Source organism: Schistocerca nitens, chromosome 9 (genome assembly GCF_023898315.1).
Source record: "Schistocerca nitens isolate TAMUIC-IGC-003100 chromosome 9, iqSchNite1.1, whole genome shotgun sequence".
NCBI lineage: Eukaryota > Metazoa > Arthropoda > Insecta > Orthoptera > Acrididae > Schistocerca > Schistocerca nitens.
Genome location: NC_064622.1, coordinates 469158215 through 469170546, shown reverse-complemented (window position 1 = coordinate 469170546; position 12332 = coordinate 469158215). Strand labels below are relative to the sequence as shown.

Here is a 12332-nt window from a genome sequence, read left to right as displayed (position 1 = left end):
CGCTGTGGCGCGGCCCGGCTTGCAGGGAGTGTGGGCGGCTGGGTAGGCGGTGATGTTTGGGGGTGTCCTACAGGAGACACGTTACCCTGAGGCTGAGGCACTGCGGCGCGGCCCGGCATGCAGGGAGTGTGGGTGGCTGGGCAGGCAATGATGTTTGGTGGTGTCCCACAGGAGACATGTTCCCCCTGAGGCTGAGGCGCTGTGGCGCAGCCCGACATGTAGGGAGTGTGGGTGGCTGGGCAGGCAATGATGTTTGGCGGTGTCCCAAAGGAGACACATTCCTCCTGAGGCTGGAGCGCTGCGGTGCGGCCCGGCATGCAGGCAGTGTGGGCAGCTGGGCAGGCGGTGATGTTTGGTGGTGTCCCACAGGAGACACGTTCCCCCTGAGGCTGGAGCGCTGCGGTGCGGCCCGGCATGCAGGCAGTGTGGGCAGCTGGGCAGGCGGTGATGTTTGGTGGTGTCCCACAGGAGACACGTTCCCCCTGAGGCTGAGTCGCTGCGGCGCGGCCCGGCATGCAGGGAGTGTGGGCGGCTGGGTAGGCGGTGATGTTTGGGGGTGTCCTACAGGAGACACGATCCCCCTGAGGCTGAGGCGCTGCGGCGCGGCCCGGCATGCAGGGAGTGTGGGCGGCTGGGTAGGCGGTGATGTTTGGTGGTGTCCCACAGGAGACACGTTCCCCCTGAGGCTGGAGCGCTGCGGCGCGGCTCGGCATGCAGGGAGTGTGGGCGGCTGGGTAGGCGGTGATGTTTGGGGGTGTCCTACAGGAGACATGTTTCCCCTGAGGCTGAGGCGCTGTGGCGCGGCCCGGCATGCAGGGAGTGTGGGCGGCTGGGTAGGCGGTGATGTTTGGGGGTGTCCCTCAGGAGACACGTTCCCCCTGAGGCTGAGGCGCTGCGGTGCGGCCCGGCATGCAGGCAGTGTGGGCAGCTGGGCAGGCGGTGATGTTTGGTGGTGTCCCACAGGAGACACGTTCCCCCTGAGGCTGAGGCGCTGCGGCGCGGCCCGGCATGCAGGGAGTGTGGGCGGCTGGGTAGGTGGTGATGTTTGGGGGTGTCCTACAGGAGAAATATTTCCCCTGAGGCTGAGGCGCTGTGGCGCGGCCCGGCATGCAGGGAGTGTGGGCAGCTGGGTAGGCGGTGATGTTTGGGGGTGTCCTACAGGGGACACGTTCCCCCTGAGGCTGAGGCGCTGCGGCGCGGCCCGGCATGCAGGGAGTGTGGGTGGCTGGGCAGGCAATGATGTTTGGTGGTGTCCCACAGGAGACACGTTCCCCCTGAGGCTGAGACGCTGTGGCGCGGCCCGGCATGGAGGGAGTGTGGGTGGCTGGGCAGGCAATGATGTTTGGTGGTGTCCCACAGGAGACACGTTTCCCCTGAGGCTGAGGCGCTGTGGCGCGGCCCGGCATGCAGGGAGTGTGGGCGGCTGGGTAGGCGGTGATGTTTGGGGGTGTCCCACAGGAGACACGTTCCCCCTGAGGCTGAGGCGCTGTGGCGCAGCCCGTAATGTAGGGAGTGTGGGTGGCTGGGCAGGCAATGATGTTTGGAGGTGTCCCACAGGAGACACATTCCTCCTGAGGCTGGAGCACTGCGGTGCGGCCCGGCATGCAGGCAGTGTGGGCAGCTGGGCAGGCGGTGATGTTTGGTGGTGTCCCACAGGAGACACGTTCCCCCTGAGGCTGAGGCGGTGTGGCGCGGCCCGGCATGCAGGCAGTGTGGGCGGCTGGGTAGGCGGTGATGTTTGGGGGTGTCCTACAGGAGACATGTTTCCCCTGAGGCTGAGGCGCTGTGGCGCGGGCCGGCATGCAGGGAGTGTGGGCGGCTGGGTAGGCGGTGATGTTTGGGGGTGTCCCACGGGACACACGTTCCCCCTGAGGCTGAGGCACTGCGGCGCGGCCCGGCATGCAGGGAGTGTTGGCGGCTGGGTAGGCGGTGATGTTTGGTGGTGTCCCACAGGAGACACGTTCCCCCTGAGGCTGAGGCGCTGCGGCGCGGCACGGCATGCAGGGAGTGTGGGCGGCTGGGTAGGCGGTGATGTTTGGGGGTGTCCTACAGGAGACATGTTTCCCCTGAGGCTGAGGCGCTGTGGCACGGCCCGGCATGCAGGGAGTGTGGGCGGCTGGGTAGGCGGTGATGTTTGGGGGTGTCCCACTGGAGACACGTTCCCCCTGAGGCTGAGGCGCTGCGGCGCGGCCCGGCATGCAGGCAGTGTGGGCAGCTGGGTACGTGGTGATGTATGGTGGTGTCCCACAGGAGACACGTTCCTCCTGAGGCTGGAGCTCTGCGGTGCGGCCAGGCATGCAGGCAGTGTGGGCAGCTGGGCAGGCGGTGATGTTTGGTGGTGTCCAACAGGAGACACGTTCCCCCTGAGGCTGGAGCGCTGCGGTGCGGCCCGGCATGCAGGCAGTGTGGGCAGCTGGGCATGCGGTGATGTTTGGTGGTGTCCCACAGGAGACACGTTCCCCCTGAGGCTGAGGCGCTGCGGCGCGGCCCGGCATGCAGGGAGTGTGGGCGGCTGGGTAGGCGGTGATGTTTGGGGGTGTCCTACAGGAGACATGTTTCCCCTGAGGCTGAGGCGCTGTGGCGCGGCCCGGCATGCAGGGAGTGTGGGCGGCTGGGTAGGCGGTGATGTTTGGGGGTGTCCTACAGGAGACACGTTCCCCCTGAGGCTGAGGCACTGCGGCGCGGCCCGGCATGCAGGGAGTGTGGGTGGCTGGGCAGGCAATGATCTTTGGTGGTGTCCCACAGGAGACACGTTCCCCCTGAGGCTGGAGCGCTGCGGTGCGGCCCGGCATGCAGGCAGTGTGTGCAGCTGGGCAGGCGGTGATGTTTGGTGGTGTCCCACAGGAGACACGATCCCCCTGAGGCTGAGGCGCTGCGGCGCGGCCCGGCATGCAGGGAGTGTGGGCGGCTGGGTAGGCGGTGATGTTTGGGGGTGTCCTACAGGAGACACGATCCCCCTGAGGCTGAGGCGCTGCGGCGCGGCCCGGCATGCAGGGAGTGTGGGCGGCTGGGAAGGCGGTGATGTTTGGTGGTGTCCCACAGGAGACATGTTTCCCCTGAGGCTGAGGCGCTGTGGCGCGGCCGGCTTGCAGGGAGTGTGGGCGGCTGGGTAGGCGGTGATGTTTGGGGGTGTCCTACAGGAGACACGTTCCCCCTGAGGCTGAGGCACTGCAGCGCGGCCCGGCATGCAGGGAGTGTGGGTGGCTGGGCAGGCAATGATGTTTGGTGGTGTCCCACAGGAGACACGTTCCCCCTGAGGCTAGGCGCTGTGGCGCAGCCCGACATGTAGGGAGTGTGGGTGGCTGGGCAGGCAATGATGTTTGGCAGTGTCCCAAAGGAGACACATTCCTCCTGAGGCTGGAGCGCTGCGGTGCGGCCCGGCATGCAGGCAGTGTGGGCAGCTGGGCAGGCGGTGATGTTTGGTGGTGTCCCACAGGAGACACGTTCCCCCTGAGGCTGGAGCGCTGTGGTGCGGCCCGGCATGCAGGCAGTGTGGGCAGCTGGGCAGGCGGTGATGTTTGGTGGTGTCCCACAGGAGACACGTTCCCCCTGAGGCTGAGGCGCTGCGGCGCGGCCCGGCATGCATGGAGTGTGGGCGGCTGGGTAGGCGGTGATGTTTGGGGGTGTCCTACAGGAGACACGATCCCCCTGAGGCTGAGGCGCTGCGGCGCGGCCCGGCATGCAGGGAGTGTGGGCGGCTGGGTAGGCGTTGATGTTTGGGGGTGTCCCACAGGAGACACGTTCCCCCTGAGGCTGAGGCGCTGTGGCGCAGCCCGACATGTAGGGAGTGTGGGTGGCTGGGCAGGCAATGATGTTTGGTGGTGTCCCACAGGAGACACATTCCTCCTGAGGCTGGAGCACGGCGGTGCGGCCCGGCATGCAGGCAGTGTGGGCAGCTAGGCAGGCGGTGATGTTTGGTGGTGTCCCACAGGAGACACGTTCCCCCTGAGGCTGGAGCGCTGCGGTGCGGCCCGGCATGCAGGCAGTGTGGGCAGCTGGGCAGGCGGTGATGTTTGGTGGTGTCCCACAGGAGACACGTTCCCCCTGAGGCTGAGGCGGTGCGGCGCGGCCCGGCATGCAGGCAGTGTGGGCGGCTGGGTAGGCGGTGATGTTTGGGGGTGTCCTACAGGAGACATGTTTCCCCTGAGGCTGAGGCGCTGTGGCGCGGGCCGGCATGCAGGGAGTGTGGGCGGCTGGGTAGGCGGTGATGTTTGGGGGTGTCCCACAGGACACACGTTCCCCCTGAGGCTGAGGCACTGCGGCGCGGCCCGGCATGCAGGGAGTGTTGGCGGCTGGGTAGGCGGTGATGTTTGGTGGTGTCCCACAGGAGACACGTTCCCCCTGAGGCTGAGGCGCTGCGGCGCGGCACGGCATGCAGGGAGTGTGGGCGGCTGCGTAGGCGGTGATGTTTGGTGGTGTCCCACAGGAGACACGTTCCCCCTGAGGCTGGAGCGCTGCGGCGCGGCCCGGCATGCAGGGAGTGTGGGCGGCTGGGTAGGCGGTGATGTTTGGGGGTGTCCTACAGGAGACATGTTTCCCCTGAGGCTGAGGCGCTGTGGCACGGCCCGGCATGCAGGGAGTGTGGGCGGCTGGGTAGGCGGTGATGTTTGGGGGTGTCCCACTGGAGACACGTTCCCCCTGAGGCTGAGGCGCTGCGGCGCGGCCCGGCATGCAGGCAGTGTGGGCAGCTGGGTAGGTGGTGATGTTTGGTGGTGTCCCACAGGAGACACGTTCCTCCTGAGGCTGGAGCTCTGCGGTGCGGCCAGGCATGCAGGCAGTGTGGGCAGCTGGGCAGGCGGTGATGTTTGGTGGTGTCCCACAGGAGACACGTTCCCCCTGAGGCTGGAGCGCTGCGGTGCGGCCCGGCATGCAGGCAGTGTGGGCAGCTGGGCAGGCGGTGATGTTTGGTGGTGTCCCACAGGAGACACGTTCCCCCTGAGGCTGAGGCGCTGCGGCGCGGCCCGGCATGCAGGGAGTGTGGGCGGCTGGGTAGGCGGTGATGTTTGGGGGTGTCCTACAGGAGACATGTTTCCCCTGAGGCTGAGGCGCTGTGGCGCGGCCCGGCTTGCAGGGAGTGTGGGCGGCTGGGTAGGCGGTGATGTTTGGGGGTGTCCTACAGGAGACACGTTCCCCCTGAGGCTGAGGCACTGCGGCGCGGCCCGGCATGCAGGGAGTGTGGGTGGCTGGGCAGGCAATGATGTTTGGTGGTGTCCCACAGGAGACACGTTCCCCCTGAGGCTGAGGCGCTGTGGCGCAGCCCGACATGTAGGGAGTGTGGGTGGCTGGGCAGGCAATGATGTTTGGCGGTGTCCCACAGGAGACACATTCCTCCTGAGGCTGGAGCGCTGCGGTGCGGCCCGGCATGCTGGCAGTGTGGGCAGCTGGGCAGGCGGTGATGTTTGGTGGTGTCCCACAGGAGACACGTTCCCCCTGAGGCTGGAGCGCTGCGGTGCGGCCCGGCATGCAGGCAGTGTGTGCAGCTGGGCAGGCGGTGATGTTTGGTGGTGTCCCACAGGAGACACGTTCCCCCTGAGGCTGAGGCGCTGCGGCGCGGCCCGGCATGCAGGGAGTGTGGGCGGCTGGGTAGGCGGTGATGTTTGGGGGTGTCCTACAGGAGACACGATCCCCCTGAGGCTGAGGCGCTGCGGCGCGGCCCGGCATGCAGGGAGTGTGGGCGGCTGGGTAGGCGGTGATGTTTGGTGGTGTCCCACAGGAGACACGTTCCCCCTGAGGCTGGAGCGCTGCGGCGCGGCTCGGCATGCAGGGAGTGTGGGCGGCTGGGTAGGCGGTGATGTTTAGGGGTGTCCTACAGGAGACATGTTTCCCCTGATGCTGAGGCGCTGTGGCGCGGCCCGGCATGCAGGGAGTGTGGGCGGCTGGGTAGGCGGTGATGTTTGGGGGTGTCCCTCAGGAGACACGTTCCCCCTGAGGCTGAGGCGCAGCGGTGCGGCCCGGCATGCAGGCAGTGTGGGCAGCTGGGCAGGCGGTGATGTTTGGTGGTGTCCCACAGGAGACACGTTCCCCCTGAGGCTGAGGCGCTGCGGCGTGGCCCGGCATGCAGGGAGTGTGGGCGGCTGGGTAGGTGGTGATGTTTGGGGGTGTCCTACAGGAGACATATTTCCCCTGAGGCTGAGGCGCTGTGGCGCGGCCCGGCATGCAGGGAGTGTGGGCAGCTGGGTAGGCGGTGATGTTTGGGGGTGTCCTACAGGGGACACGTTCCCCCTGAGGCTGAGGCGCTGCGGCGCGGCCCGGCATGCAGGGAGTGTGGGTGGCTGGGCAGGCAATGATGTTTGGTGGTGTCCCACAGGAGACACGTTCCCCCTGAGGCTGAGACGCTGTGGCGCGGCCCGGCATGCAGGGAGTGTGGGTGGCTGGGCAGGCAATGATGTTTGGTGGTGTCCCACAGGAGACACGTTTCCCCTGAGGCTGAGGCGCTGTGGCGCGGCCCGGCATGCAGGGAGTGTGGGCGGCTGGGTAGGCGGTGATGTTTGGGGGTGTCCCACAGGAGACACGTTCCCCCTGAGGCTGGGGCGCTGTGGCGCAGCCCGACATGTAGGGAGTGTGGGTGGCTGGGCAGGCAATGATGTTTGGTGGTGTCCCACAGGAGACACATTCCTCCTGAGGCTGGAGCGCTGCGGTGCGGCCCGGCATGCAGGCAGTGTGGGCAGCTGGGCAGGCGGTGATGTTTGGTGGTGTCCCACAGGAGACACGTTCCCCCTGAGGCTGGAGCGCTGCGGTGCGGCCCGGCATGCAGGCAGTGTGGGCAGCTGGGAAGGCGGTGATGTTTGGTGGTGTCCCACAGGAGACACGTTCCCCCTGAGGCTGAGGCGGTGCGGCGCGGCCCGGCATGCAGGCAGTGTGGGCGGCTGGGTAGGCGGTGATGTTTGGGGGTGTCCTACAGGAGACATGTTTCCCCTGAGGCTGAGGCACTGTGGCGCGGGCCGGCATGCAGAGAGTGTGGGCGGCTGGGTAGGCGGTGATGTTTGGGGGTGTCCCACAGGACACACGTTCCCCCTGAGGCTGAGGCACTGCGGCGCGGCCCGGCATGCAGGGAGTGTTGGCGGCTGGGTAGGCGGTGATGTTTGGTGGTGTCCCACAGGAGACACGTTCCCCCAGAGGCTGGAGCGCTGCGGCGCGGCTCGGCATGCAGGGAGTGTGGGCGGCTGGGTAGACGGTGATGTTTGGGGGTGTCCTACAGGAGACATGTTTCCCCTGACGCTGAGGCGCTGTGGCGCGGCCCGGCATGCAGGGAGTGTGGGCGGCTGGGTAGGCGGTGATGTTTGGGGGTGTCCCACAGGAGATACGTTCCCCCTGAGGCTGAGGCGCTGCGGCGCGGCCCGGCATGCAGGCAGTGTGGGCAGCTGGGTAGGCGGTGATGTTTGGTGGTGTCCCACAGGAGACACGTTCCCCCTGAGGCAGAGGCGCTGCGGCGCGGCCCGGCATGCAGGGAGTGTGGGCGGCTGGGTAGGCGGTGATATTTGGGGGTGTCCTACAGGAGACATGTTTCCCCTGAGGCTGAGGCGCTGTGGCGCGGCCCGGCATCCAGGGAGTGTGGGCGGCTGGGTAGGCGGTGATGTTTGGGGGTGTCCTACAGGAGACACGTTCCCCCTGAGGCTGAGGCGCTGCGGCGCGGCCCGGCATGCAGAGAGTGTGGGTGGCTGGGCAGGCAATGATGTTTGGTGGTGTCCCACAGGAGACACGTTCCCCCTGTGGCTGAGACGCTGCGGGGCGGCCCGGCATGCAGGGAGTGTGGGCGGCTGGGTAGGCGGTGATGTTTGGGGGTGTCCTACAGGAGACATGTTTCCCCTGAGGCTGAGGCGCTGTGGCGCGGCCCGGCATGCAGGGAGTGTGGGCGGCTGGGTAGGCCGTGATGTTTGGGGGTGTCCCACAGGAGACACGTTCCCCCTGAGGCTGAGGCACTGTGGCGCAGCCCGACATTGTGGGAGTGTGGGTGGCTGGGCAGGCAATGATGTTTGGTGGTGTCCCACAGGAGACACGTTCCTCCTGAGGCTGGAGCGCTGCGGTGCGGCCCGGCATGCATGCAGTGTGGGCAGCTGGGCAGGCGGTGATGTTTGGTGGTGTCCCACAGGAGACACGTTCCCCCTGAGGCTGAGGCGCTGCGGCGCGTCCCGGCATGCAGGGAGTGTGGGCGGCTGGGTAGGCGGTGATGTTTGGGGGTGTCCTACAGGAGACATGTTTCCCCTGAGGCTGAGGCGCTGTGGCGCGGCCCCGGCACAGCATGCACTGCATGTGGGCGGCTGGGCAGGTGGCGGCGCGCCTCTGCCGCGGCCTGTGCTTCGTGGCGCTGTGCTACGGCAGCATCTGCGCCGGATTCCTGTTCATCTTCTGCCTGCTGCTGCCGCTCACCCTCCTGCACAAGGAGCTCTACCGCATCATCAACGACGTCATCTTCTCCATGTGGGAGCTCTACCCCATGGTAAGTGGCCAACACTACTCTTGAATCACGCCTACAGGAAATAGTCCCCCGAGGTTGAGGAGCAAGGAAGGTTATGTGGACATACGAGAGGAATTGCAATGGTACACACTGTTGCGTGTATTCTATATTGAACCGATGATCTAGAAACGACGTAGGGGCTTTGTGCGATATAGCACTCAGTGGTACACATCCCAACAAGAGAGCACAGCAGTCCACCCACCCCACCGCTGCTCCACACCGAACTCAGGGTTATTGTGCGATTCAGCCCCCTGTGGACCACCCCGGAAATGTCTCATACCAGATGAGTGTAACCCCAAATGTTTGCTTGTTAGAGTAATTATGGTGTACGGGTATGTGGAGACAGTGTTTGTGCATCAATCGCCGACATAGTGTAACTGAGGCGGAATAAGGGGAACTAGTCCGCATTCGCCGAGGCAGATGGAAAAACCATCCACAGGCTGGCCGGCACACTAGATATCGACACTAATCCACCGGGTGGCTTCATGCCGGGACCGGCAAGCTTCCCACACGGGAAGCAGCGCATTTGACCGCACGGCCTGCCAGGTGGGCATACCCCTTTGCAGGTTGAGATAAAAGATCTTTGACAGCGGAGGTTTCGACCTTCACCACATCCACATGTAGGCTACAGAGCATCGTCTCGGTACAGTGATAGCGAACCGTGGGCACCGGTTTAGCGTCAGTGTGTGAGTGGGCATTATCGGGAGCACCTCGTGTGGCCAGACGTCCTTCCACAACGCTTCATGTGTGAGCCATATCTGGTATTCGTACAGGTGAACCATCAGCCCCTGCTGGAAGACGTGTCTTCCTTGGTAATTAGGATAATGTGGTTTCTACATGATGGTGCTACAGCTCGCTTCCATATTTCTCTGCATAGGCATCTCACAACACCTATCCTGTATGATGGATCGGACGAGTTGATCCAGTTGCATGTACCACCTGGTCGCTAGACATCATCCCTTAAAACTGAGAGAGGTGGCGCAGTGGTTAGCACACTGGACTCGCATTCGGGAGGACGACGGTTCAATCCCGCGTCTGGCCATCCTGATTTAGGTTTTCTGTGATTTCTCTAAATCGCTCCAGGCAAATGCCGGGATGTTTCCTTTGAAAGGGCACGGCCGACTTCCTTCCCCGTCCTTCCCTGAACCGATGAGACCGACGAACTCGCAGTTTGGTCTCTTCCCCCAAAAGAACCCAACAACCCAACCAACCTTAAAATGTTAGAAATGTCAGCCCGCTGGGGCACCTGAAACAAGTTGTGTTTGGAGAGCCCAGGCACAGATGCAGTGCATTCGTGCAGCCTGTGACTTCTCTCAGTTGCAGGGTAACGCATTCGAAGGTGGGCGTCAGTTGCTGCTGCATATTGTCCGTGCATGCTTAGAGGCCCATCGAGGTCACTTGGAACAGCTTGTCTAATGGTGATCTCCTTACATAACGTCATTGCATTGTATAGGCGCCGTGACTTAGTAGAACTTCGTTGTATAGACACTATGCATTTCTGGCCGTATGTTTGTATGGCTTTTTTTTTTGCTATTTCTGCTCTCTGGTATCGTTTCTTGCATTTTGTCCCCATTTAACAAAGTCACCCTGACTATTGGATCCATGCATAAGGACATATCCTCGCTACTGTGACTGCATCGTTTCTAATAATATATTAACTGTTTTATCGCTGATATCAGTAAGTCTATATCTCGAGTCACAAATAAAGAATGTAATCAAACACTAGGTTATTTTCCTATGTTAAAAATGTTCAGGTATTGTTTTAAATCTGATTGATTACAACATTTAAATACCATTTACTGTCAATGTTCTCACAAAATATGTGTTATTTTTATGTATTTAAAGCTTATAAATCATTAAATATCAGGATCTGGTCACGTTATGGAAAACGCTATGCTATTGGCTCATACTCGGGTGATGTCACAGGCTAGGAGTAAGTCAAAAACGTCTGTTATAGGAGCATTAGCCGAAGTTACGAGGTTTTTGCATACTTTTTCTGAAAACAGTTCAACAATTTAGTGATGGAAAGTGCAGTTACAACTTTCAAGTAACAATAGAAAGGAATTTAGCGAACACTGACAGTGGAAGGCATGCGAAAGTTTATGCGTTTATGCTCTACCCATTTAGACCGGTGATATGTGCAACGACGGACATTCTTCATCATTTAACTCGCTCAGAACTAAGGACTTGTAGAACTTTGCAAATGGGACCGTATATAAAACTAGATTGTAGACTATCAATTATGAGGTACGACCCAAAGCACAATAAAATATTCTAGCAAAACTTAGCGCTGATTTCACTTGTAGAACACACGCAGCAGAGAACCTAGCAGGCGTTCGATGGCGTAACGGATAACGCATCCGACTGCAGAGAAACAGGTCACACATTAGAATCCAAGGAGGGTCATATGTTTTTAAAGGTTTTACGCGAAATACGAAAATAGCGGCACGAACTGATTGTAGCAGTTCTTTCGATTGTGGGATGTATTACACATAGCTCCACATCAGTCTTAGTTTGTGAAATGGACAACAGAGGATAAACGCATTTGCGAAGAAAGAATTCACTTTTCTGGAAAGCATTGCTACTAGTGAAGCTAGTAGGACTATGAGGCCATACGGAGAGATATAAAGCGTGTCTAACATGCAGGTGACGCAACGTAAGGGCTGCCGGCCGGTGTGGCCGTGCGGTTCTAGGCGCTTCAGTGTGGAACCGCGTGACCCCTACGGTCGCAGGTTCGAATCCTGCCTCGGGGATCGATGTGTGTGATGTTCTTAGGTTAGTTAGGTTTAAGTAGTTCTAAGTTCTAGGGGACTGATGACCACATAGTACTCAGAGCCATTTCAAACGTAAGGGCCGAGATGTTTGGGAGTGTAAACTAATGTTGGCGTCTGAAGCAGACTTACTTCATTTTTTTGTAAGATGTTGAAACTGCAAAGGTTTAAACAGTGAGGATCCTAGCTAGACAATACGAAGATAAAAACATTGTTTCTCATAAAGTAAAAAGTGTGTGGTCACATTAACTAGAAAATATCTTTTTGAACGTAAAGTATGGGAACAGCGGCTGCAAATGTAAGCGCATGTAAACAGCCAGGAAAATACAATAATATTCTGTTTTTGATCGGTATGATGAAGTTTTGTGGTTTGGTTAGCACTATGAGAGGACTGTCGAGTCGTCTTAGAAATAAGTTAAAATGTTCTTTCGGGTTAGATTCGAACCAGCGATCTGTGGACTCCAACTCGTAAAATTCGACTGTCTACCGCTCTAACAATTGACCAACTGAACAACTGACGTGTTGTTGTGTGAAACGACAATGTTCACAGGGAACTTAATTTCGATGAATGACACCACCTTTCTGTGTAACAGTGGGAGAACGTATCTCGGAGGCAAGTTAATGTTAGCTTCTGAGTGCAACATATTGTTAATGAAGTTAGTAAACTTGTGCGTCGACGTGGCAGCAATTTTCCGGTACAGTGCAGCCACATTCTGTTCACCACTCAAAAACTACTTTTCGGAAGTTTTTATAGATGTATTTGTACAATACGGTACCATACATCATTTCTAACCTATTTTCCGAAACGTGAATTCCAAAACAAGGCATCACTATGGATTAGCATTCTACAGTAGAAGCTAGCCAGTGACGTCACAGGCATCACATCAGTCGAATAGGTCGTTTTAGCGGAAAAAAAAGGAATTCTGGGAGCGCTTCATTGCAGTTTCGTTCCAAGCTCTGTAGCCTCCTGGGCCACCAGCAACAATCAGCTGTCCAGGGTCAATCCTACAGGGTGCTCCGTGTACCGATCCACTGGCCCTTGTAGGAAACCTCGCTACACACTTTGCGACAAGGTCTTTGACCTACATAAGGCAGACGACATGGCT

The 12332-nt window shown here is 60.2% G+C and overlaps 3 protein-coding genes across 3 annotated transcripts; all 3 read right to left on the bottom strand.

Annotated features, from left to right (window-relative positions):
• Nucleotides 1-67: 67 nt before the first annotated feature.
• Nucleotides 68-772, bottom strand: LOC126204351 (uncharacterized). The gene has a single exon (XM_049938727.1). It carries the CDS (start codon nt 770-772, stop codon nt 68-70), a length of 705 nt encoding a protein of 234 aa, XP_049794684.1.
• Nucleotides 773-2937: 2165 nt separating this feature from the next.
• Nucleotides 2938-5859, bottom strand: LOC126204350 (nascent polypeptide-associated complex subunit alpha, muscle-specific form-like). Its single transcript, XM_049938726.1, has one exon. It carries the CDS (start codon nt 5857-5859, stop codon nt 2938-2940), a length of 2922 nt encoding a protein of 973 aa, XP_049794683.1.
• A 48-nt stretch (nt 5860-5907) lies between these two features.
• LOC126204349 (nascent polypeptide-associated complex subunit alpha, muscle-specific form-like) lies at nt 5908-8250 on the bottom strand. Its single transcript, XM_049938725.1, has one exon. The coding sequence runs from the start codon at nt 8248-8250 to the stop codon at nt 5908-5910; it is 2343 nt and encodes a 780-aa protein (XP_049794682.1).
• Nucleotides 8251-12332: the final 4082 nt, after the last annotated feature.

Excerpts from the sequence above, each read along its gene's own strand:
- LOC126204351 (XM_049938727.1), bottom strand. The coding sequence starts at position 772 with ATGTCTCCTGTAGGACACCCCCAAACATCACCGCCTACCCAGCCGCCC.
- LOC126204350 (XM_049938726.1), bottom strand. The coding sequence starts at position 5,859 with ATGCCGGGCCGCGCCACAGCGCCTCAGCATCAGGGGAAACATGTCTCC.
- LOC126204349 (XM_049938725.1), bottom strand. The coding sequence starts at position 8,250 with ATGCAGTGCATGCTGTGCCGGGGCCGCGCCACAGCGCCTCAGCCTCAG.